The sequence below is a fragment of the Macaca fascicularis genome, chromosome 17 (genome assembly GCF_037993035.2).
Source record: "Macaca fascicularis isolate 582-1 chromosome 17, T2T-MFA8v1.1".
Taxonomy (NCBI): domain Eukaryota; kingdom Metazoa; phylum Chordata; class Mammalia; order Primates; family Cercopithecidae; genus Macaca; species Macaca fascicularis.
In genome coordinates, this window is record NC_088391.1 from 986,937 (window position 1) to 1,013,811 (window position 26,875).

A 26,875-nucleotide genomic window follows, 5' to 3' on the forward strand; every position below is an offset into this window, starting at 1 on the left:
GAGAGACCATGATGGCGGCGGCGCTGGGGCCCCCAGAAGTGATCGCTCAGCTGGAGAACGCGGCTAAAGTTCTGATGGTGAGGACGCCGCGCCCCTCAGACCCCGGGATTCGCGGGCCCCCGGTCGGCCCTGCCACGCCAGGCCTTGCTGCTCTCTGGACTGGCGACTGGCAAGGGCCTCCAGGGAACCTGCAAGTGGAGGAGGAGGTGGCGGTGGCGTGGCGCAGGATTCTTCATCCTACTTTCCTCCTGCCGTCGTCCCCTCCTTCCAGGAGCTGTCCCCTTCCTCTGGCTGCCCAGCACCCCAGTCGGGCGTGGGAATATAGTGGTGTAGCAAAGAGGATTTCTTCACCTTACACCCTGCCCCACAGACTGGGTTGCAGAGCAAGGCGCTGGGAAGGAGGTTGGGGTTATCCCCGCAGGGCTTCGGTAGGGGAAATTTGTAGGACTGTGTGCGCGCTCTTGGGGAGTTGGTGTCGGGAGGGAATGGATGGCACAGCCCTGGTGCGTTAGCAATCCTTGTTTCCTGTGCATTCGGATCCGCTAGCGTTTCCCTGACATGCAGCCACCTCTGGAGTAATTGCAGCCGGCAGCACGTGGAAGGGCCGGGCCGGCTGGAGGGAGGGAGGGGAATCGTTGAGACCAAGGTCACTGGGGCAAAACTTGGTCCAGTGCTAAGCTCCTTAAAGCTCCCGCGATTTGGAGAACTGAGTCTATGCTACTCTTTGACTTCATGCTTACACTACAATAAACAGTTTGATGAGGTTGTTTACTAAGGGAATTTGAGAAGGCCGAGTCAAAGGATAAAAGTATTACATGCAAGGAGGAGAAGTAAGGATAAAACTACGTTCAGTTACTCAGTAAACTGTATTTGCTGGCTCAGCTTTGTTTTTGTAAATTATGACTTCGGTGTTTGTAGATGTTTTGGGAAATTAGAGGTTCATTTTATAGCTGGATTGGTTCAGACTTTCTAAGAATTGGATGCAGCCAGCTTTGTTACCTTTTTGGACTTTTTTCCTTTTGGTTTGGTGTTAGGGTGTTTGAGCATCACATTTAAGAATATTCGAACTAATTCTAGCATAGTTTGTAGTTCTGATATTTTACACCAGATATTTTTATTTCTTTAGAAATCGAGAAGTCTAAAAGCAGGATTTACTTGCTTCATTATGAATATTAACTTAATGTACGTTTTGTCACAAAACAGACTAGTGAAAGTTTGCACACTTTTGCAAATTAAGCAGAAGTAACTAGCTAGTATTCCCCTTAATACAAGATTCTTAAAAATCCCTGACATGTAGCGTTTCGTAAAATTCCTGAACATTTTCCTAGGAGCTAGGGGCTCTGTTTTCATTAGATTCTGGAAGGAGTATGCCACCCAAAACACGGCTGTAGTTCTACATTCATCAGGTAAAATCAGTGTCCTTTGTCATTGGCTTAATAATATAAACTAGTATTTGTGCTTTCCAATATCTTCCCTCTTCCCTGGCAAAGCTACTTTTATCACCTATAAGGAGTAGGTGAGAAGAATAGTAGTAAGTACTGTTTATTGAGTGCTAGATATTGGGCTTGATGCTTTACATACTTTACATATTTTATTAATCCTTGCCACAGCTTTACAAGGTTGAGAAAGTGTAAGTGGCCCAGTGAATTAGGTCTTGAACTCAGTTCTGTCTGGCTCTAAAGCTGTGTGTCTTTCCACTCTACCCCGTCTGTCATATGTTGTATAAATAACTTGTCTAAATGTTTTTTATCTTTTCAGAGGAGAGGATTATTGAAAAAAGTGTTATGTTATTAAAAACAGGAAATTACAGCCGGGTGGGGTGACTCATTCCTGTAATCCCAGCACTTTGGGAGGCCGAGGTGGGCGGATGACTTGAGATCAGGAGCCCAAGACCAGCCTGGCCAACACAGTGAAGCCCCATCTCTGCTAAAAATACAAAAATTAGCCGGGCATGATGGCTGGCGCCTTTAATCCTAGCTACTCTGGAGGCGAAGACAGGAGAATCACTTGAACCGGGAGGCAGAGGTTGCAGTGAGCCGAGATTGTGCTGCTGCACTCCAGTCTGGGCGACAGAGTGAGACTTTGTCTCAAAAAAAAAAAGGAAATGACATTTTGGAAATTTCCACTTAAGTATTCAGAAATTTGTACCAAAGATGTGTAGAGTAGTTATTGTATTATTTCTTAATATGAAAGCTGTATTCCAAATTATTATTAATAGCTCTCATTTATTGAGTCCATACTATGTTCGAGGCACTGTGCCCGCCACTTTACATATATCACTTTCTCTCCAGTCAGTCTGTGAGGTAGGTGTTATTACTTTAATCTTATTATTTTTTATTTTTGTTTTTATGAGACGGAATCTCGCTCTGTCACCCAGGCTGGAGTGCAGTGGCGCGATCTCTGCTCACTGCAAGCTCCGCCTCCCGGGTTCATTCTCCTGCCTCAGCCTCCGGAGTAGCTGGGACTACAGGCGCCTGCCTCCATGCTCGGCTAATTTTTTTTGTATTTTTACTGGAGATGTGGTTTCACCGTGTTTGCCAGGAAGGTCTCGATCTCCTGACCTCGTGATCTGCCTGCCTTGGCCTCCCAAAGTGCTGGGATTACTGGCATGAGCCACCGCGCCCGGCTTTTTTTTTTGTTTTGTTTTGTTTTGTTTTGTTTTTTTTTTTGAGACGGAGTCTCGCTCTGTCGCCCAGGCTGGAGTGCAGTGGCGCGATCTCGGCTCACTGCAAGCTCCGCCTCCTGGGTTTACGCCATTCTCCTGCCTCAGCCTCCCGAGTAGCTGGGACTACAGGCGCCCACCACCGCGCCCGGCTAGTTTTTTGTATTTTTAGTAGAGACGGGGTTTCACCGTGGTCTCGATCTCCTGACCTTGTGATCTGCCCACCTCGGCCTCCCAAAGTGCTGGGATTACAGGCGTGAGCCACCGCGCCCGGCTTTTTTTTTTTTTTTTTTTTTTGATACTGAGTCTGGCTCTGTTGCCCAGGCTGGAGTGCGGTGGCACAGTCTTGGCTCACTGCCACCTCCGCCTCCCGGGTTCAAGCGATTCTCCTGCCTCAGCCTCCTGAGCAGCTGGGACTACAGGTGTGTACCACCACACCCGGCTAATTTTGTATTTTTAATAGAGACAGAGTTTCACCATGTTGGCCAGGCTGGTCTCAAACTCCTGACCTCGTGATCCACCCTTCTCGGCCTCCCAAAGTGCTGGGATTACAGGCGTGAGCCCCCGTGCCTGGCCTGTTACTTTCGTTTTCATTTTACAGGCTAAGGAAACTCAAAACGTGGAGATGCTAGGTAATCTACACACATTTACATAGCAAGGGGTAGAGACTCAAACTCTGGTTTGTCTGTTACCAGTCTGTGGTTCTTAAGCTATAGGATACTGGGACCAGAAAGGAGGTGAATTAATTTCTCTAGGGCTAAAGTTGTTAATGCTCCTTCAATTATTAAGCATTAAGATACATATTTTAAACAGAGTGATCTTAGCATTTATCCATCTGTGGGTCTGAATAAATCTTATGGAAAATTGCTGTATTTTAACCGTTAATATGCTTTGAGATTCAAAATGCAAATAGTGATATATTTTGTAATTATTTTTGCTTAATTTTTTTTTTTTTTTTTTTTTTTTTTTTTTTTTTGAGGCGGAGTCTCGCTCTGTCGCCCAGGCTGGAGTGCAGTGGCCGGATCTCAGCTCACTGCAAGCTCCGCCTCCCGGGTTCCCGCCATTCTCCTGCCTCAGCCTCCCGAGTAGCTGGGACTACAGGCGCCGCCACCACGCCCGGCTAATTTTTTTTGTATTTTTTAGTGGAGACGGGGTTTCACTGTGTTAGCCAGGATGGTCTCGATCTCCTGACCTCGTGATCCGCCCGTCTCGGCCTCCCAAAGTGCTGGGATTACAGGCTTGAGCCACCGCGCCCGGCCAATTTTTTATTAGGTAACTCATATAGTTGTTTTATGGAAACCAGCATAGAATTTTAGAACACAGAAGAATCTTAGATCTTTTAGTACAGAGGTCTTAGGGAGTCTAGGATGAATATCAGAAGGAAATTGTAACAAATTTTTTGATGTAAACATACATTTTTAGTAATAGGGTCTAGAGCTTTTATCACCGTCTCTGAGAGACTAGAAACTCTGAAAAATAAGAACCGAGTCTAAGCATTCTCCCTTCCACGCTACAGATGGGGAAACTGAGGTTCAAAGAGATAGAAGTGACTTGCCCAAGGCAGGTCACAGAGCAAATTCGTGATATAACTGATCCAGGCTGAGATCACCAGACTCCCCTTTCAGAAGTTATACTGGTTTTTTTTTTTTTTTTTTTTTACTTTTTTTACTCAATCATGTTGGTTCTCAGTCAACATGTACTATAAATGTTACATTTTATTACTTGATGGGAAATGTCTAAATATGGTACATCTATAGTCAATCAATTTAGGTTATTGGATAAGCTGCCAGATAAAGTAGTACAGTCGTCCCTCGGTATCCATGAGAAGTTACTTCCAGAAGCCGCCTCCACCCATGGACAGCAACTGTGCATTGATACTTAAGTCCCCCCGACCCCCTCCCTTTTTGCATGATCAAAGCTCATGGCAGCCTTGAATGGGTAATTAAAAAAAATCTTTTTGTTTTGTAGAGAGAGGATGTCACTATGTTGCCCAGGCTAGTCTTGAACTCAAGTGATACTCTTGCCTTGGCCTCCTAAAGTGCTGGGATTATAGGCATAAGCTACTGTGCCGGCTGAGTTTCTTTTTTTTTTTTTTTTTTTTTTTTTTTTTGAGACGGAGTCTCGCTCTGTCGCCTGGGCTGGGCTGGATGGAGTGCAGTGGCCGGATCTCAGCTCACTGCAAGCTCCGCCTCCCAGGTTTACGCCATTCTCCTGTCTCAGCCTCCCGAGTAGCTGGGACTACAGGCGCCCGCCACCTCGCCCGGCTACTTTTTTGTATTTTTTAGTAGAGACGGGGTTTCACCGTGTTAGCCAGGATGGTCTCGAACTCCTGACCTCGTGATCCGCCCGTCTCGGCCTCCCAAAGTGCTGGGATTACAGGCTTGAGCCACCGCGCCTGGCCTTTTTTTTTCTTTTGAGACAGAGTCTTACTCTGTTGCCCAGGCTGGAGTGCAATGATGCAATCTCAGCTCACTGTAACCTCTGCCTCCCAGGTTTAAGTGGTTCTCCTGCCTCAGCCTCCCAAGTAGCTGAGATTGCGGGTGCCTGACACCATGCCTGGGTAATTTTTGTATTTTTAGTAGAGACGAGGTTTCAACATGTTTTCTGGGCTGGTCTCGAACTCCTGACCTTAGGTGATCCTCCTACCTTGGTCTCCCAAAGTGCTGGGATTAACAGGCATGAGCCACCGCGCCCGGCCCATACATTGGTTTTTAAACCAGGATGGATTTAGTGAGTGTAAATCCAACTTTAATAAACGAGATTCATGACTGGTTTTCATAGATTTTATTGTAGTGGAATTTGGTTAATATTTTCTAAAATGCTTGCACATCTGTAGTCCTATAGAAAAAATTTTGTCTTACTTGATTCTCATATCAGCCCTGTGAAGTAAATAGGATGAGATATTCCTAAACCTTATAAAGGAGAAAACCTGGCCAGGCGTGGTGGCTCACACTTGTAATCCTAACACTTTGGGAGGCTGAAGTGGGTAGATCACCTGAGGTCAGGAGTTTGAGACCAGCCTGGCCAACATGGTGAAACCATACCTCTACTAAAAATACAAAAATTAGCTGGGCGTGGTGGTATATGCCTATACCATAATTCCAGCTACTTGGGAGGCTGAGGCAGGAGACTCACTTGACCCCAGGAGGCAGAGGTTGCAGTGAGCCGAGATTGTGCCATTGTACTCTAGCCTGGGCTATAGAGCGAGACTCTGTCTCAAAAAAATAGAATAAATAAATAAATAAATAAATAAATAAATAAAGAAATAAGAAAACCTGATATTCAGAGATGGTAACTGATTTGCCTGTTGTCATACAGCTAGTTTGGATCTGGAATCCAATTTCTGGCCATTGATTTGTTTTAGAACATTTCTTCAGTAGATAGAAACACAGCATGTTAGACACTGCTGTGTGTGCTGAGGGGACAGAAGAAGCACCTTCTTTTCAAGGAGTGGAAAAAGGCAAAAATGTGAGCAAATGTTGGTTGGTGATGTTATAACAGAAGTGGGTACAAACATCTATCAGGCTGTGAGCAAATGTTGGTTGGTGATGTTATAACAGAAGTGGGTACAAACATCTATCAGGCTGTGAGCAAATGTTGGTTGGTGATGTTATAATAGAAGTGGGTACAAACATCTATCAGGCTGTGAGCAAATGTTGGTTGGTGATGTTATAATAGAAGTGGGTACAAACATCTGTCAGGCTGTGAGCAAATGTTGGTTGGTGATGTTATAACAGAAGTGGGTACAAACATCTGTCAGGCTGTGAGCAAATGTTGGTTGGAGCTGGGCGCGGTGGCTCAAGCCTGTAATCCCAGCACTTTGGGAGGCCGAGACGGGCGGATCACAAGGTCAGGAGATCGAGACCATCCTGGCTAACATGGTGAAACCCCGTCTCTACTAAAAATACAAAAAACTAGCCGGGCGCGGTGGCGGGCGCCTGTAGTCCCAGCTACTCCGGAGGCTGAGGCAGGAGAATGGCGTGAACCCGGGAGGCGGAGCTTGCAGTGAGCTGAGACCCGGCCACTGCACTCCAGCCTGGGTGACAGAGCGAGACTCCGTCTCAAAAAAAAAAAAAAAAAAAAAAAATGTTGGTTGGTGATGTTATAACAGAAGTGGGTACAAACATCTATCAGGCTGTGAGCAAATGTTGGTTGGTGATGTTATAACAGAAGTGGGTACAAACATCTGTCAGGCTGAGATGGGGACCGAGAAAGGGCTTCTTGGAATAGGTAACCCTCAAGCTGAATCATGAAAGACAAATCGGAATTTTCCAGTTTGATAAGTGATATCCCAGATAGAGACATATATTTTGGGGAATATAGTTTGAGAAAGTATAGTTTGGGGAGATACAGTGAGTTAGAGGAATATTTGAGCATTTATATAGTAGATATTTCCTGAGCCCTTCAGTGTATAAGGTACATTGCCTTTATTTTTTTTGTAACCACAGTACACATGTCATAAAAATCAAAATTTTAATTAATTGAATCTACTTTTCTTATTTGAAAGATGCGTTATAGTAAGTATGCATTTTTGTTTATTTCAGCCCCGTCTTTTAGTACCTGCGGTGGCACTAGATATTAGAAAACTGACACTAACATAATTCTTTTTCTCAAAAAAGCTAATTAATAGGAAATTTATATTTCAAATTCAGTTCAATTAAATGTGTATTTGCAGTTGGACTTGTGTCAAACTAATTGGAACATAGCCAGTGATCCACAGAAGAAATGCGAAAACACATTTGAAATCATCCATAGATGCCTAAAAGGCAGTTGTTAAAATTTAACAGCATTTTATTTTATTTTATTTATTTATTTATTTATTTATTTATTTATTTTTTGAGACGGAGTCTCGCTCTGCTGCCCAGGCTGAAGTGCAGTGGCCGGATCTCAGCTCACTGCAAGCTCCGCCTCCCGGGTTCTCGCCATTCTCCTGCCTCAGCCTCCCGAGTAGCTGGGACTACAGGCGCCACCACCTCGCCCAGCTAGTTTTTTGTATTTTTTAGTAGAGACGGGGTTTCACCGTGTCAGCCAGGATGGTCTCGATCTTCTGACCTCGTGATTCGCCCGTCTCGGCCTCCCAAAGTGCTGGGATTACAGGCTTGAGCCACCGCGCCCGGCCGAAATGAAAAATTTCTAATTCTCAACAGTATTCAATGAAACCTTTCACAAAAGACCACCAGGCTGGGTGCAGTGGCTCATGCTTGTAATCACAGCACTTTGAGAGGCCGAGACAAGCAGATCATTTGAGCCCAGGAGTTTGAGACTAGAGTGGGCAACAAGGGGAAACTCTGTCTCTACAAAAAATTAAAAAAAAAATTATCCATGTGTGCAGGCCTGCACCTGTAGTCTCATCTACTCAGGAGGCTGAGGTGGGAGCATCCATCGAGTCTGGGAGCTCAGAGTTGCAGTGAGCTATGATCACAGCACTGCACTCCATCCAGCCTGGGTGACAGAGCAAGACCCTGCCACAAACCAAACCAAACCAAACCAAACCAAAACAAAACAAAACAAAACACCCTCCAGGTTTCTTTTATACCTTCTCAAAAGATCATGCTATATATTTGAGGCAATGTAATAAAAAAAATTGAGGGTAATGTAATAGGGTTGATTTATTTAGTTATTGCCTCTCTTTTCTAGATCATTTCATCATTCATTTTCTTCTTATTTTAGTCTTCTCTTTTTTTTTTTTTTTTTTGAGATGGAGTTTTGCTCTTGTCGCCCAGATTGGAGTACAGTGGCACGATCTCGGCTCACTGCAACCTCTGCCTCCTGGGTTCAAGCGATTCTCCTGCCTCAGTCTCCCAAGTAGCTGGGATTACAGGTGTACACTACCATGCCTGGCTAATTTTTCTATTTTTAGTGGAGATGGGGTTTTGCCATGTTGACCAGACAGGTCTTGATCTGACCTCAAGTGATTCACCTGCCTCAGCCTCCCAATGTGCTGGGATTATAGGCATGAGCCACTGAGCCTGACCTCTTTTTTTTTTTTTTTCCTTTTTCTTTTCTTTTTTGAGATGGAGTCTAACTCTGTCACCCAAGCTGGAGTGCCGTGGTATGATCTTGGCTCACTGCAACCTCCACCTCCCAAATTCGAGTGATTCACCTGCCTCCGCCTCCGGAGTAGCTGGGACTATGGGACTACAGGCGTGCACCACCATGCCTGGCTAATTTTTATATTTTGAGTAGAGATGAGCTTTCACCATGTTGGCCAGGCTCGAACTCCTGATTTCAAGCGATCCACCAGCCTCAGCCTCCCAAAGTGCTTGGATTACAGGCATGAGCCACTGTGCTCAGCTTTATTTATTTTCTAATGTTAACTCTGTTTTGCATTTCTGGAATACCTAACTTGGTCACAGTGTATATTATTATCATCATTATTATTTTTAACATCCATTGTTGGATTTGGTTTATGAAATATCTTATTAATATTTTTAATTGACTCATAATTGTATACATTTGCAGGTACAGTGTAATGTTTTAATATATATATACAATGTGGGATGATTAAGTCAAGTTAGTTAACATATCCATCACCTCCCTTATGTGAAATATCTTAAGATTTCTTCTTCTGTGTTCATGAGTAGGATTGACCTATAAATTTCTTTTCCTCCACTGTCCTCATCTGGTGTTGGTATTGGCGTATTTATGATGATATGCTGCGCTCCTAAAATGGCCTGAAGAGTGTTTCCTCTTTTGTAGTCCCTTGAAGAAATCTGTATAGGATTGGAATTGCTGTATTTATCACCATAAATTTGTTTGCTATCCTTTTTTTTTTTTTTTTTGAGACGGAGTTTCGCTCTTGTTGCCCAGGCTGGAATGCAATGGTGTGATCTCAGCTCACTGCAGCCTCCACCGGGTTCAAGCAATTTGCCTCAGCCTCACGAGTAACTAGGATTACAGGCATGCACCACCACACCTGGCTAATTTGTATTCTTAGTAGAGACAGGGTTTCTCCATGTTGGTCAGGCTGGTCTCGAACTCCCGACCTCAGGTGATATGCTCACCCCGGCCTCCCAAAGTGCTGGGATTACAGGCATGAGCCACCGCACCCGGCCCTGTTTGCTATCCTTTTAATGTCTTTTTATTTTCCGAGGCATGTGTAGTTGCTTTCTCTTTTAATTCTTGCTTGTTTATATATTTGTGCTTTTCCTTTCCAATTTGATTAGTTATTCTAAATAAAGAACTTTTGGCTTTTTTGTTTATTGTAAACGATAGTTTTATTTTGTTTTGTTTTGAGACAGTCTTGTTCTGTTGCCCAGGCTGGAGTGCAGTAACGCGATCTCTGCAGTGGCTCACTGTACCTGCCGCATCTTGGGTTCAAGTGATTCTCCTGCCTCAGCTTCCCAAGTAGCTGGGATTACAGGCGCACGCCACCACACCCAGCTAATTTTTGTATTTTTAGTAGAGATGGAGTTTCTCCATGTTGGCTAGGCTGGTCTCAAACTCCTGACCTCGTGATCTGCCTGCCTCGGCCTCCCAAAGTGCTGGGATTACAGGCGTGAGCCACTGCACCCGGCCTGGCCTATACGTTTTCTGATTTCCATTATGATTTCTTTTTTCATCCTTGAATTTTTCTAGTTATTGTTATGTTAAGTCAATTTCTTACTTAATTGCTCTTGGTCAGAGAATGTCACGTACATACCTGTTATTTAAAATTTGTTTGGATATGCCTTACAGCCTAGTGCGTTGTCAGTTTTTGTTTAGTGTGCGTTTGAAAAGAATGTGATACTCACTTAAAGGGCAATGTATTTATGCTATTAAATCAAATTTGTTAGATTCTTTTGTCTTCCTAAGCTAACAGTTACTGAGAGTTACATGTTAATCTTCCACTCTAGTGGAATTGTTGGTAGTTCTGTCTGTTTTGTTTTATGCGTATAAATGGTATAACATGCCATTGTAGTTGACCCTTTTATAATTATGAGATGGCCCAGCATCTTTTAGTAATATTTTGCCCTAAATTCTGTTTTTCTCTGATAGCTACATCAACTTCATTAACTTTATTTTGATTAGATTTTTTTTTCTACTTTCGTAAACTTATTTTTTCACTTTTATTTTAAAAATTGTTTTGTAGAGACAAGGACTTGCTTTGTTAACCAGGCTGGTCTTGAACTCTTGACCTCAAGTGATCTTCCCGCCTTGGCCTCCCAAAGTGTTGGGATTATAGGCATGAGCCATCGCACAAGGACTTTTTCCATCTTTGTGCTTTCAGCCTTTCCATGTCCTTGAGTTTTATATGCATTTCTTATAAACAGAATAATTTTGGATTTTCTTTTTTATCCAGTCTGTCAATCTTAGTTTTTTATGTAGAGCATTTAGTTTTATTACATTTACTTGTCATTACTGATAAACTATAATTTATTTTTGTTATCTTATTGTGTGTGCATGTGATTTTTTCTTTTTTTTTTTTTTTTTGAGACGGAGTCTCACTGTGTCGCCCAGGCTGGAGTGCAGTGGCCGGATCTCAGCTCACTGCAAGCTCTGCCTCCCGGGTTTTTACGCCATTCTCCTGCCTCAGCCTCCCGAGTAGCCGGGACTACAGGCGCCCGCCACCTCGCCCGGCTAGTTTTTTGTATTTTTTAGTAGAGACGGGGTTTCACCGTGTTAGCCAGGATGGTCTCGAACTCCTGACCTCGTGATCCGCCCGTCTCGGCCTCCCAAAGTGCTGGGATTACAGGCTTGAGCCACCGCGCCCGGCGTGATTTTTTCTTTCTTGCCTTCTTCAAGGGTTTGACAATCTTGTTTCTCATTCCATAGTTTGTTGTCGTAAACTATGTTCTTAGTTTTAATATCTTACTGCTCACAGTAAACATTTTAACATGCATGTTCAATTTAGTCCAAAGACAATATGTATATTCTGTCCTAGTCAGAATAGTACAAAGACTAGCTTAAAAATACCTCTCTCCTGGCTGGGCCTGGTGGCTCACACCTGTAGTCCCAGCACTTTGGGAGGCCAAGGCGGGCAGATCAGCTGAGGTTTGGAGTTCGAGACCAGCCTGACCAACACGGAGAAACCCTGTCTCTACTAAAAATACAAAAGTCAGCCGGGCGTGGTGGTGTGTGCCTGTAATCCCAGCTACTCAGGAGGCTGAGGCAGGAGAATTGCTTGAATCCAGGAGGTGGAGGTTGCGGTGAGTGGAGATCACGCCATTGCACTCCATCCTGGGCAACAAGAGCAAAACTTCGTCTCAAAAACAAAAACAAAAGAAAGGGCAGGGGGCAGCAAATAAAGGCTTGTAGTCCATTATGCAAGTTGGGTGATAGAGATGGACAAGCAGTGTGTTATGTGAGGTGGAACAGAGATGTTAGTTGTGCTTGGACAACTGGGGAAAGATGAGTGGAGGCTGATGAAGGAAGGAAAGACGGAAGCAGAGTTTTGAAGGGTAACTTAAGATTTTTGAAGGGTAAGGTTTGACAGTGGGGAGTTTTATGGGTCAGTACCACCTGGAGAACTTTGAGGGAAAAATGTGTAGTTTTGGTTTTGACTCCCAGCCTGTAGAATCCTTTGGGGTTGGAAATCTACTTGCCAGTTTTAGATGATTTCCAGGACTGTCTGATGCAGATAGCTTGCCATTTGGAAACCATTGCCAAGTAGATTTCAAGAAGGAATTTAAAATTTTGGTTGTAGAAAACTAAAGTGACTACCATCCTGCCGTTTAATATATTGATTTGATAATTTTATTGTTTGTATGATAATATTTAACCAAGTGATTAATATAAATCAATGTTTAGATTATAGTTTACTATTTCTAAAATCTGACATAAATAGAATATCATCTTTATTATATTAATATATTCAGACCTGTTCTTTCTAGTAGATTAAGTATATGTGGCTGTGAGGATATCTTTTAGATTAGACAGTTTTTTCTTTGTAGAATAACTAGCATATTGATTTGCACAATTATGCATGTGTTGTGCTTTTCAAGGAAGATAGGAAAGAATGTATGATTCAGAAATTGCTTGAGGAACTCATGGATTTGTGTTTGTAGCAGTATAACATGGGTAGTAGTGTTTATGCCATATACACAGGGTCAATAATGTCAGCAGACTTTGGGATTTTGTAATCCAGAATCCTGGGATTACAGGCATAAGCCTTGGTGCCTACCCTCTACAAAAATTTAAACATTAGCCCTGTATGGTGGCATGCCCCTGTAGTCCCAGTTACAGGAGAGGCAAAGGCGGGAGGATCCCTTGAGCCCAAGAGTTCGAGGTTACCATAAACTGTGATCATGCCACTGCACTCCGGCCTGGGTGACAGAGTGACACCCCGTTTTAAAAAACAAAACAAAAAAGACTGGGCACGGTGGCTCACGCCTGTAATCCCAGCACTTTGGGAGGCCAAGGCGGAGGTTGCAGTGAGCTAGATCATGCCACTGCATTCCAGCATGGGCAACAGAGAGACTCCATCTCAGAAAAACAAAACAAAACAAAGCAATAAAACAAAAACCCCACAGACTCATCTTATTGAACTAGAGAAGGTGGTGGGAATAAAAAGTTTGAAAATTAGCCAGGCATGATGGCTTACACCGGTAATCCCAGTGCTTTGGGAGGCCAAGGCAGGCATATCACTGAGGGGCAGGAGTTGGAGGCCAGCCTGGGCAGCACAGTGAGACCCCATCTCTACAAAAAATACAAAAATTAGCTCGACTTGGCGCGTGCCTGTAGTCCCAGCTGCTGAGGAGGCTGAGGCAGGAGGATTACTTGAGCCCTGGATGTTGAGGCTGCAGTGAGCTGTGATCATGCTACTGTACTCCAGTCTGGGCAACAGAGAGAGGCTGTCTTAAAAACAGACAGAAAACCCAAAAAGCAAACAAACAAACTAATTTGAAAATGGAAAGACGAAAATACTTCTAGAATATCGTTCACTGTTCACAGTTTTTTTTTTTTTTTTTTTTTTTTTGAGGCAAGGTCTTACTCTGTCACCTAGGCTCTAGTGCAGTGGTGCAGTCTTGACTCGCTGCAACCTCTGCCTCCTGGATTCAAGCGATTATCTTGCCTCAGCCTCTCTAGTAGCTGGGATTACAGGCTCCTGCCACCGAGCCCAACTCATTTTTGTATTTTTAGTAGAGATGGTTTCACCACGTTGGCCAGGCAGGTGATCCACCCGCCTCGACCTCCCAAAGTGTTGGGATTACAGGCGTGAGCCACCGCACCCAGCCCTCACAGTTTTATTAGTAATTTTTTTTTTTTTTTAATTGAGGTGGAGTCTGGCTCTGTTGTCCAGGCTGGAGTGCAGCAGCGGGATCTCAGCTCACTGCAACCTCTGCCACCTGGGTTCAAGCGATTCTCGTGCCTCACCCTCCTGAGTAGCTGGGATTTACAGGCGTGCATCACCATGCCCAGCTAATTTTTTTGTATTTTTAGTAGAGACAGGGTTTCACCATGTTGACCAGGCTGGTCTCGAACTCCTGACCTCAGGTGATCTGTACTCTTTGGCCTTCCAAAGTGCTGGAATTACAGGTGTGAGCCGCCACACCCAAAATTCTTTTCAAAAAAGTGTTGAAGAATTTAACATAATTTTTTTTTTTTTGAGACAGAGTTTCACTCCTTCACCCAGGCTAGAGTGCAGTGGTGCCATATCAGCTCACTGCAACCTCCGCCTCCCAGGTTCAAGTGATTCTCATGCTTCCACCTTCGAGTAGCTGGGAGGTGTGCACCACCACACCCGGCTAATATTTTTGTGGTTTTAGTAGAGACTGGGTTTCACCATGTTGCCCAGCTGGTCTCAAATTCCTGATCTCAAGTTATCCTCCTGCCTTGGTCTCCCAAAGTGCTGGCATTACAGGCATGAGCCACAGGGAACAGCCAACACAATTCTTTAATGGAAATATTTTCAGTTTTATCTGGAGAACTGTAGAGGGTGCTATATGATTAGGAATAGTAGTCTGAACTGGCTTTAGCTAATTGTAAGAGTTCTCTGAAGCCAGAGATTCACAGTAGTTAATTTTTCCTGGGTGAACAACTTTTTAAAAATTATTTTGACTGAAGTTAGAGTGAGTAATGTTGCATAATTGATATAACTTATAATGAGTGTTGATCTAATATAATTGATTGTAACATTTTTCATCATCTAGATTATTTAATTGAAATTATGACTTGCCCTCTTTATATAATGGTTTGAATAATACAGGTTTATTTTCCTGCTATCTACCTCCAGCCGCCTTTCCCAAATTAAGTATTTGTAAGTCTTAATAGGTTAAAAGTTAACCAAACCCCATGTAACAGGAATGTACATTTTAGGTAGATCTGACTCAAAAGATTATTGTCTTTAGAAGAACGATTGTTACACCAAAATGGTATTTAAAAACTTGGGCAGACTTTAGAAATTGTTTTTGTTAAGAGAGAAGTCTGGATTTTGGGTGATTAATTTATTATTCAGAAATACATTTCATAAATTCCAAACTTTAACTGTTCCCAAATTTTTCTGGTTTAATAGTGATTTTAGAAAATTTGAGGTGGAACTGTTTGATCCTGTGTCTTAAAGGATTGCTTTTGGAAATTGATTTTTAGTAACTTGGATTCAATTTCCCCAGTACTGAATAATTTTGAAATTATTTGAACTAGGTCAAGTTAGTCCAAGTGGTATATTTTGGAATAAAAAGTGGTAATAAGTCAGCTAAATGTTAAAACCCCCAAAAATGTTAGATAAGTATCTGTTTTTCTAAAATGCAGGTTTTTAAAAAACCTTTAAAGAATTCTGACTCAAACCTTGCCGGGAATTTTTTTCCTTTTTTCTGAAACCATGTTTTCGACATTTATTATCAAGTTTTATACTGTAATTCCTTAAAAAGTTAAGCAAGAATTTGTCTCTCTTGCCACTTAAAAGTGAAAGCATTTTCTGTTCTTGTGGGTAAAAATATGGTATTGTTTAAGCTTTGTCATTAAATAAATGTATCTGTTCTTGTTTTTAACTCTCAAGGCACCACCTTCCATGGTCAATAATGAACAACGCCAGCATGCAGAGCACATATTCTTATCATTTAGGAAATCAAAATCACCATTTGCAGTTTGCAAGCATATTTTGGGTAAGTATTCACTTAAAAAATATAAAGTATTTTGGCATAATCAGATCTGGGTTTGCAGTCTTAAACATTAACTATTTTAAATCCCTTTTTAAAAACCAGGTTTGTATAGTTACAATTTTTAAAATTAATAATCATTCTCCTGGAGTAGCTTTAAAGATATTCTGTAAAGCCAGACGGGAAACTTTGTTTTTACTTTGGATTTTTTTCCCCCTAGATATAGCGTTCCCCAATTTGTTTTATTATTGACCATAACATGAAGGCTGTTAATAGCAGAGAGAAAAATTTAGTATTTTTTCAGTTTTCAAATATAATTTATTACAGGATATGTACTATAATATCTTTTAGCCCAGTGTTAGTTTTAAAATTAAGATTGTTTTTGGAGATGTCTACATTTTCTTTTAGCTGTTTTCCATAGTTTTTTTTTTTTTTTTTTTACCATTTAGTTTGTACTCAGCTTGCCTAACAAATATTAGTCATTTCTGGGTAGGGTGTCACTGTATGTACCCTAAAATAAAGCACCAATTTTTACTTTTATCAAATATGTTTTATGAGTATCTTATATCTGACATGTACAGAAAAGATTTCTTCTAAAAGAATCACAAGAAATACAACTGTCTTATTCAAAGATGGCATTTTCTAAGAGTTATATATGATGTGCCATCTCTCTCTTAGATATTTTTCAGTAATAGTAAGAGAGACTTCATTGGTTATTGTTATTTTATAACCTGATTACTGCCGGCTGATTTTTTTTAGTGTGAGCCGTCTTTTGTAAGGCTCTAGAAAGCTACTTGAGTCATCTGTGACCATAATATTGGTTAGTCGAGTATTAAGAACTAAAACGTCTGACTTTTTCTTGTGCTTTTGGTAAAGGCTTATCGATAGCGACCAATAGGCTGTTTCCAGATTGAAGTAAACTACATTTAAAGTTATGTGTTAAAAATGCTTTCCATATAAGGGCTTATGAAGGAGAGTTGTTTGATTGTAGCGGAAAGAGTGCTGATGTAGCAACTATGACATCTAGGTACCAGTGCTGCACCTTGAGGAAGTCACTTCACCGCCCTGCGCCTCTTTTGCATCTGCCTTATGGCCATAATGACACCATTTGCCTTGATGGATTTGCTCTCTTAAGTTGTTTTGTGAGGTGAAAATGTAATTACTTTTCATTATGTAAAAGCACTTTGTGAACAGTAAGGTAAATATCATGGCCACATACTTGATTTTAAACAGCTTTTAAAAAATATGATCGGCTTAAAAAATGCTGTGTTCTCTGCAAGGAACTAGCAGCAGTGGTGAAGGTGGCTCTGTCTCTGTCAGGAGTTAGGTCTTAGCAGAGGAACAGGCTCAACAACTACCTTTTAAATTCTCTCTGAAGCTGTTTTAATTAATTAACTTACTCATTTCAGTGGTCAGCTTTTATAGTGTCGATTCGTTTCTGGCACTAAGAAGATTTAACTTACACCTGTGGAGGCTATTTAACTCAGTGTTAAAGAAAGCAGAACTAAACAGCATAAAGAGTTTAAGGGAGCATTAACTCATCCTTACTGCCTTGAAATTGTTCAGCATTAATAGATTTAGAAAACCATTGTGTTAAACTATTAACCTAAAATAATTTGAGTCTGGTTTTCATGGCATATGCCTTAACGACATTGACTAGGATTCCATCAGTGTTTCATCTGACTTTGTATTAGAATTCAGTGTCATTCTACACTAGTTGGGAAATAGTTGATCTAACTTGTAAGTATTTTATTAGAGCATATTTGTTTATACCATTCTTTCCTTTTTAGAATATGTGTATTTTATGAAGTACTGTTGCTTTGTTATGATTGAGCTTGTTTTGGAATACTTTTGTTTTCCTGATAAAATTTTCTAAAGAGTAGTATTGCTAGTTCCGGCCATGCTTTTAAAATCAGTTTGGGTTTTGAGACGTTGACTGTTTAAAAGGTGGAGTGCATGTATTACAAGCATAATCATTAATGTACTGCAAAGCCCTGTGTTACATTAATGTTTACATCTAAACTTCACAGAAAATCTTTTCACTCCTTATTCAGTTGCCACCAGCACAGAAGGGTAAATTCCTCTAAGAAGACTTCTCATACAAGTGGCAGTCAATCGCATTTCAGAATTTTCGCATTCTTGTTTAGGGATTACGTGTCATTTTTACAGAAGGTCTGGGTAATATATTCTACTAAAGGGGAGACTTTCTCTGATGCTTCCCTTTTCTGGCCTCTTAAAATTCTGCCTTCTCACTTCTAACTTGAGTTTTGTATATTGCTCATTTTTCCTCATTTCTTTCTCTTCTTATCCTTTTGTTTTCATTCTAGTTTTTATTTTCTTTGCTGTATTCTGTGTGTGTGTGTGTGTGTGTGTGTGTGGTGTATGCAGCTGTGCGTGCATGCAGCATGCTTGTGCATTTTGTCAGAAGAGCACTTTTAGACTTTTTCACTTCAGAAGTCTTTGGCACTTAGGAATTTAAATTTTTTAGGGTCATATGTTCCTTTAAAAAAACAAGTGAGTTCTATTCTTGTTAAATAATCAAGAACTGTGAGGGATTGGTTTATTTCTTCTGGAGCTAACTTTGTGGCATTCTTTTGCTCCTTCTCAGGGAGAAATGGATTTCTTTGACTTCTGATCTCAGAAGTGCCAAAAAAAACCAAAATAATAAACCACCAAAAAGTCAGTTAAACTGGTAAACTTTTACATCTCTGGAAAATTGTTTCCTTAGTCGTGCTGTCAGTCATTGGGAATTAATAAATCATCTTCCATCTGAGACTTTTTGTCTTTAGTTGGTGGGCATAGTTGTCGCTGAGTCAAAGCGCAGACTTTTGGAGCTTATATGGCCTGTGCTTTGGACAGAAATACTTAAGGCCAGGGAGTTGATTGTAGTAGCTGTGTATCTGTGGCTTCACTACCAGGGATTTTTCTTTTTTAAAAATACTTTGTGGTCAGAGTGTAGTGCTTTTTTTTTTTTTTTTTTTGAGACGGAGTCTCGCTCTGTCGCCCAGGCTGGAGTGCAGTGGCCAGATCTCAGCTCACTGCAAGCTCCGCCTCCCGGGTTTACGCCATTCTCCTGCCTCAGCCTCCCAAGTAGCTGGGACTACAGGCGCCCGCCACCTCGCCCGGCTAGTTTTTTTGTATTTTTAGTAGAGACGGGGTTTCACTGTGTTAGCCAGGATGGTCTCGATCTCCTGACCTTGTGATCCGCCCGTCTCGGCCTCCCAAAGTGCTGGGATTACAGGCTTGAGCCACCGCGCCCGGCCCAGAGTGTAGTGCTTTTCCTGTATTATTAACTTAACTTTTGTCTTCATGTTTCTGTTTAGTTTCAGATGGCTGACAAAATTCAAATGAATTTTATTTACATAATTATTATTAAAGAAAGCTACTATGGTAGCAAATGAAAGCATTTTGCTAAAGTGACCTAAAATAATTTATTCTCTGAACAGTGGCAGATCTTCCCAAAAGTAGTTAGTTTAGAAATTCTAGATGAGGCTGGGAGTGGCAGCTCATACCTGTAATCCCAGCACTTTGGGAGGCTGAGGTGGGTGGATCACCTGAGGTCAGGAGTTCGAGACCAGCCTGGCCATCATGGAAAAACCCTGTCTCTACTAAAAATACAAAATTAGCTGGGCATGGTGGCACATGTCTGTAATCCCAGCTACTCGGGAGGCTGAGGCAGGAGAATCACTTGAATCTGAGAGGCGGAGGTTGTGGCAAGCGGAGATCGTGCCATTGCATTCCAGTGTGGGCAACAAGAGTGAACTCCAATCTCCAAAAAAAAAAAAAAAAATGCTAGATGAATTGTGAGTTCTTCATGAAAACCCTGTAGTTTCAGGCATCTGTATAACAGAGAGCAAAAGTAAGGCTCATATGTATTTGTGAAGTTCTGATTTCATACTGGTAGGCTTCTAGAGTACCTTCTAGTATCTCTTGCATATTTCTACTATGTATAAGTTAAATTTATGACAGCTAATAATGGTTTTTATGAGAAAGGGTAATTTATTAGTTTAGGAAAATTTCTTCTTTTAAATTAGGAGTTTGGCTTTTTTTTTTTTAATTCCTCCATTCTTAGAGTCAGCTTCTTATGGGAGTATTTACAGATCTTCGTTTAATACCATGCAGAGGTGTCTAAGAAAAATAATTAAGAAACTTTTGTCTCTTGAAAATTTCGAATATTCATTTTCTATAACTGCCCCCTCATATCCAACACCCACCCACCTCCAAGGGGCAGAAAAAGGCTTGGATGTGAAAACAAATAGTTAGAAATAGGAATGCTTCAGTGCTTGTTAACAGTGAAGGTGCTTATTTGCTCTGTCTTCAGTGGCATGTGTGTTTCAGGGTAGATTAGTATTGCTCAAGAAACATTTACCAGCCATGTGACCTCAGTTTCCTCTCTGTCTCTTGGGGCATCAGTTTCCTCAGCTCCTGTAAAATGGAGGGATTGATTTAGATGGTCTTCGGAGGTCTGTATCTAAAATTCTGAGAGTACCTTAGATTTTGCTTCATTGTTGAAATCCATGGTTAAGGATTTCTGGTTTCTTGTCCTTAAAATTTATACTATTGCAATAGAAAATGAAGATAGGCAAACAAACATCATTTTCTTTAAGAAGAGGTTTATAATCAGAGATTATTTGAGTTACCTTTATGAGACAGTAACATATTTCTCTTTAAGTGATCTAAATAGATGGAGCTGGGTCTCTGTTCAAATCTTTTTTTTTTTTTTTAAACTCCTAGAACTGTAAGCACATCTTTTCTAATAGGTTCACATTTTTAGAAGCTATTGCTTTATTTTAATTATTTATTATATTTTAAAGTTTCTGAATTTGTATCAATTCTGATTGTCATCTCAGTTAGAGTTCATGTTAAGATAGCATAGAATAATCAAAACTTTAAAAAAAGATTCAAATTGGTTTCTCTTAGTGGTTTTGGTATGATGAAAACTCCTATGTAGTAGTCTAATGTGGTAGGAATTTATATAGGGTACACCTTTTCTCATGCATTTTTATAGCTAAACGTGTCAAGAACACTTGTAAGATTTTTAAATGACCTGAGCTTGAATAGGAGAGAAAATGGTGTGCTTGACTGTGTATATCTTCATGCTCTTCTGATAAGTTCTTGAAGGTGCCAGTCTGTGCCTAGAGTTAATTTCTCATGGCTTTCAGATACGCATGTCCAGTGATCTTGGCAAATAATCTGGAGTCTAATCATGGGCTTTTCATGGATTTCACATGATGGTTATTTTTTAGAGCCTCAGAAAATTTCTGCTTTTTCTTGACTTCATTTCGACTGTTTCTCCCTGTTGATAATGCTGTTTGGAAACTGATTGTAGTGGTATTGGTGAATAAAAGAAAAAATAGAAAATTAATATAAAAAATTTTAAAGTGTGTTAATTTTCTATTTTTTCTCCCCTGATTGAGATTTTAGATCAGATACTATAACTTGTTAGCTAAGACTGGGTCTTTCTAAGTGTAGCTTTGGGATTTTACTCAGTTTGATCAGTACTGCAATCAGAAAATTCACAAGCACTTCTCACCTTGTGTAAATGTGACTTACATTGTTTTTTACATTTTGAGAAAGAAAACCTGCACATGATTGTTTTTATTTCTGGACTTGCTATTGTAGATGGGCCATCCTGCTGAAAGCTGAATACTTAAAAATGAAACATTTTAACAGCATGGCTCATCACAGATAGTAATGTTCAATGACTACTTTATTATAATGTTTTTCAAATACAAAGTTCTGTTTTGCACAGGGTGAGAATCTTAGGAAATTTTCTGATTGCTTTATATTTTTATTTTTATTTTTTTTAAAGCTGTGTTATTTTTTAGTTCTTCATGCTTTGGAAGTAACAGTTGAAGAGAGGTGAGGAAAGTTTGTGAAAATTGTGATCGGTGATTAGCTGCCACCTGCCTGAGGTGTCTTCTGAGAGGAACTAACCTCTTTGTGGTGCTAGAGCAAGGTCACTGGATAAAAAAAAGAACAGGTAACCATCTTATTCCTTGTCTGAAAAGTTCTGTTTTAAAATTAATAAATGCAAAATGTTCAAGGTAAAATGAACAGTTGTTTAAATAAAGTTTTTAATTTTCTCCTCAGAAACTAGTAAAGTGGACTATGTCCTTTTTCAAGCTGCCACAGCCATAATGGAAGCAGTTGTCCGAGAGTGGATTCTCTTGGAAAAAGGTAGCATCGAGTCTCTGCGAACATTCCTTTTAACCTATGTCTTACAAAGGCCCAAGTAAGTACATGGAGGGGTACCGCTGAAATACTTTTGCTGAGCTTATGTGCGTCTTTTTAGAGCTTTTTTTGTTTGCATTTTAAAAACTTTTGGCTGGGTATAGTGGCTCACACCTGTAATCTCAGCACTTTGGGAGGCTGAGAGGGAGGATCTCCTTGAGCCCAGGAGTTTGAGATCAGTCTGGGCAATATAGTGAGACCCCGTCTCTATGAAGTACAAAAAAAGAAAAAAATTTAAAAAGCTGTAGATGTTTAAGGTTACGTTCTATGTGGGGCTCGTATTTTAAACCCTTGTATACACATGATTGTAGGTAGTTTTGGTGCTTGATGAAATAATACCTTTTATTTAAGCTTTTGGTTCTCTGTTTTGTTTCTTTGGAAAGATTATGCTGGATATTAGTTTTTTGTTGTTGAGTTGTGAAGAACTTAGTTATAAATAAAACTTGACCTTAGACTTAGATGAAGAACCTTTATATTTACTTGTTCTTTTGATTCTTAGTAGAGATGATTATTTCTTTTAATGTATTTTAAATTTAAAATTGTAAGTATTAATATAACACAGGTGAGTATCCTAAAACAGAGGAGAGGGAAGAAGCTAAGTACCACTAACAAATCAAATGTTACCCGTATATGTACATAGAAATGTGCATAGAGGGCCTGGCGTGGTGACTCACAACTGTAATCCCAGCACTTTGGGAGGCCAAGGTGGGCAGATCGTGAGGTCAAGAGATCGACACCATCCTGGCCAACATGCCGAAACCCTGTCTCTACTAAAAATACAAAAATTAGCTGGGTGTGGTGGCACGCGCCTCTAGTCCCAGCTGCTTGGGAGTCTGAGGCAAGAGAATCGCTTGAACCTGGGAAGCGGAGGTTGCAGTGAGCCGAGATCATTACACCACTGCATTCCAGCCTGGTGACAGAGCAAGACTCCTTCTCAAAAAAAAAAAAAAAAAAAAAAAAAAAAAAAAAAAAAAAGAGAAATGTGCATAGAAAAGGTTCTATAAGAAGTTCCAGAATCTTTAAGTAGCTTCCATTGAAAATAGGATCAGTTTTGTGGAATGAGGTGAAATTTTCTTTTTATATTATACGTATCTTATTGCTTAAACATTTTACAAAATTGTGTACATTTATTTCTTGAATGATTTAAAAAAAAAAATGAGGCCTGGTGCAGTGGCTCATGCCTATAATTCCAGCACTTTGGGAGGCCAGGGTGGGTGGCTCACTTGAGGTCAAGGGTTCCAGACCAGCCTGGCCAACATGGTGAAACCCCGTCTCTACTAAAAACACAAAAATTAGTTGGGCGTGGTAATGCATGCCGGTAGTCCCACCTACTTGGGAGGCTGAATCAGGAGAATCACTCGAACCTGGAAGGTGGAGGTTGCGGTGAGCCAAAATTGAGCTACTGCACTCCAGCCTAGGTGACAGAGTGGGACTCCGTCTCAAAAAAAAAAAAAAAGAGGAAAACTATCAGCGGCATAACTTTTGAGGAGAAATTGATTTACTATTTACCTTTTTTTGTTAAGTTCCCCAAAGGCCGTGTATTCTTTTAAGAATAGATAATGCACTTGTATTTTTACCGTTTGTGCAGTTGAATACTTTATATATTCATTTCCAAAGTCATTGAAGAAAAAATTTTGTTATGTAATCAGAAATGTGTGTGCTTAGGAATGGTGATTAATGGCAATAAACATATACATACAGTTTTAATTTTAGAGCGTACTCATACTCATGCATTTGTTTCTGTTGTCTGTACTCTGGGAGTCTGAGTTAATAATATTTAATAATACTGACATGACTTTAGCACTTTGTTAACTGCTAACTGCCTTACGTACAAAAAAAATGTGTGAGAGAACAAAGGCAAGGTTTCTGTAGCCTATTAGTGTTGCAGGTTTAGTGGATAATGTGTCCTGTAGATAAGTGGATATACATGTTTGTGAGGAGGGCATGGCTGGTTTTTTTCCGGTTTTCGTAGAATAAGGAAGACTTTTCCTGGTTTGAAACCTTTCTTTTCTCTGTCATGCTGGATTGATTGATTGATTGATTGATTTTTGTTTGGTGGGTCCATTTGGATGTGATACTAGTTTGCTCTTTTGTTGTTTTATTTGACCATATTTGCTAGACCTGACAGGGCTGTTTTTCTTTTGACCCCTCTGTACATAAAGAAAGGTAAGTACAGGTGAGTAGAGGTCTTGATGATGTCAGCAAGTGCTTGTTCCCGTTATTTTGTTCGTTGTTTTGCACACAGTGTAACTCAGACACATCAAAATTTGTATTATCAATTGTAACCATGGAAGAGGTATGTGTTTTGTTGAATTCTACTAAAATGATATTTATTTTGATATTTTTCTTTACCCTACGAAAAATTTTGAAATCAGTTATTATGATAGTGTGTTTCTTGTTGAACACAAGTTGAGAAAACCTTCATATTTATTTATATTTATGTAATAAAAGAAAATAAGCCTTAGAGCCCCTGTGTTTATAGAAGTTTATATGTGGGAAGGTTAAAAAAATTGTTTTTGATCTCTAGGCCTAAAATGTTAGAGTTTTCTGAAGAGCAGTCTATTTGTGTGACCTTGGGAAACTAACATAAAGTCTCTTTAATATTCCGTTTTACCTGTAGAACAGGGACTTGGTACCCATCTCTTATGGTTGGTGTCAGGATTACATGAGACAGTTCTGAGCACAGTGCCTGGTGGGGAGTAAAAGCTCTGGCTGCTGCAGCCATCATCATCTGGACCAGCCTTCCTTAAGGAGTCAGGGCCAGCAGGGGAGCTTCAGGTCAACTAGAGAGGTTCTTTTTTGTGGAGCTGTTTAGTTATCATAGCCTTTTCTCCCCCTTGTCCCCATCCCCCAACCTGAGAACCACTAAACTCTGGAGACCTTGGTAGACTTAAATGTGTAACAGATTTTCATTATGTATATGTGCGTGGTCTCTTACATTATCCAAAATAATCTCATTCTTTTTTTTCCCTTTTTATTTGTTTTTATTTTTTTTTAGAGACGGAACCTCGCTCTGTCACCAGGTTGGAGTGCAGTGGCGCGGTCTCGGCTCACTGCAACATCCGCCTCCTGGGTTCATGTGATTCTCCTGCCCCAGCCTCCCGAGTAGCTGGGGCTAGAGGTGCGCATCACCACACCCAGCTAATTTTTTTATCTTTAATAGAGACAGGGTTTCAGCATGTTGGCCAGGATGGTCTCGATCTCTTGACCTCATGATCCTCCCACCTCGGCCTCCCAAAGTGCTGGGATTACAGGCGTCAGCCACCATGCCCGGCCTTCTTTTTATTTTTTTTTAAATTGAGACAGGGTCTTGCTGTGTTGTCCAGGCTGGTCTTGAACTCCTGAGCTCAAACAGTCCTCCTGCCTCAGTACCCCAAAGTGCTGGGATTGCAGGAATGAGCCACCGTACCTGGCCTAAATTAATCTCATTTTAAAATCATTTTGATAATTTAGAAGCTAAAGTAATTAGCTTCATTGTAGAGTTGATTGTAGGGTTCCACATTGAAATAGCTCACACATTATCTATGTATGTATGTATGTATGTATGTATGTATGTATGTATGTATGTATCTATCTATCTATCTATCTATCTATCTATCTATCTATCTATCTTGATTGTAGGGTTCCACATTGAAATAGCTCACACATATCTATCTATCCATCCATCCATCCATCCATTTATTTTTTTTTAATTTTTAATTTTTTTCTTTTTTCTCGAGACAAAGTCTTGTTTTGTCCCCCAGGCTAGAGTGCAATGGCGCGAACTTGGCTCACTGCAACCTCCGCCTCCTGGGTTCCAGCGATTCTACTGCCTCAGCCTCCGGAGTAGCTGGGATTACAAGCACACACCACCATGCCTGGCTAATTTTTTGCATTTTTAGTAGAGATGGGATTTCACCATGTTGGCCAGGCTGGTCTCGAACTTGTGACCTTGTGATCTGCCCTCCTCGACCTCCCAAAGTGCTGGGATTACAGGCATTAGCCACTGCGTTCGGCTTACATACATATTTTTTATCTCCAACTTTTTTTTAAAGAGAGAGTCTCACTGTGTTGCCCAGCCCGGAGTGTGGTGGCAAACTTTCAGCAAAGTGGAAAGAAGAGTATAATGAAGACATACAACCTTTTTCTAGTAGAGGCTCAGTTAACATTTTGTCACATTTTTTATTTCTCTCTTATGTATATATACATTTTTTACCCTTAACTATTTGAGAGTGCCACAGACATCATGATACTTTAGCCTTAAAGTCTTTGAACATGTCTCTTCTGAAAGCATAATCTCGATACTCTTGATATAATTGATGTATTTACATGATCTAACAATTCTGATTCCATATTCTGGGTTTCCCAATTGTCTGAATAGTATTTATATCCTTTTTCCTTTTTATAGGTTTTTTGTTTTTGTATTGCAGTCTATCTGTTGCTTCAGATCTATTAATACTTGCTTTATTTAGGTACAGTAGGTTATTTTTTAATCTAGGTGAGCCAGAGATGATACAACGTATTTAGTTGTCATGTCTCTTGTAATCTAGAATAGTTGTGTGCTCTTTTTTGCCTTTCATGACACAGATATGTATATCTTGTAGAATGCCCTACAGTGTGGATTAGAGTCAAGTTAAACGTTTTTGGCATACTGCATAGGTAGAATTCTGTAGGCTATGTAGTAAACTATTACATAAATAATGTGTACTTCCCAGTGTATGCACATAATTTTTTCTTTTTTTTGTTTTCCTCTTAATTGAAATAAAATTTGTATAGAGTGAAATGCACAATGCCCTTTATTAAAGAGGCAAGTGTAGCATAGTGGTCAAGAAAGGGGTTTGCACCTACTTCCGCCACTTAACTCTGCAGTGCTGGGCAGATCACTTCTTTGTGCGTTAATTTCCTGATTTGATTTTTTTGTTTGTTTTTGAGACAGAGTCTTGCTCCGTTGCCCAGGCTGGAGTGCAGTGGCACAATCTCGGCT

At 40.5% G+C, this 26,875-nt stretch overlaps 1 protein-coding gene across 11 annotated transcripts in view; it reads left to right on the top strand.

Annotated features, from left to right (window-relative positions):
• Positions 1-26,875, top strand: part of XPO4 (exportin 4) — a 105,532-nt gene continuing 78,657 nt past the window's right edge. For 7 of the 11 annotated variants that reach the window (XR_001486249.4, XR_012426705.1, XR_012426706.1 and 4 more), the window contains exons 1-3: positions 1-77; positions 15,579-15,684; positions 21,772-21,913. Coding sequence is in view for 4 of the 11 variants with exons in the window: in XM_005585425.5 (XP_005585482.2) it covers positions 9-77; positions 15,579-15,684; positions 21,772-21,913 (317 nt within the window). In the remaining 7 variants the exon portion in view is untranslated. Of the gene's footprint in view, positions 78-15,578; positions 15,685-21,490; positions 21,662-21,771; positions 21,914-26,875 lie in introns of all 11 variants that reach the window. The other 4 variants (XM_065532928.2, XM_074021628.1, XM_065532927.2 and 1 more) reach the window with 2 other exon arrangements.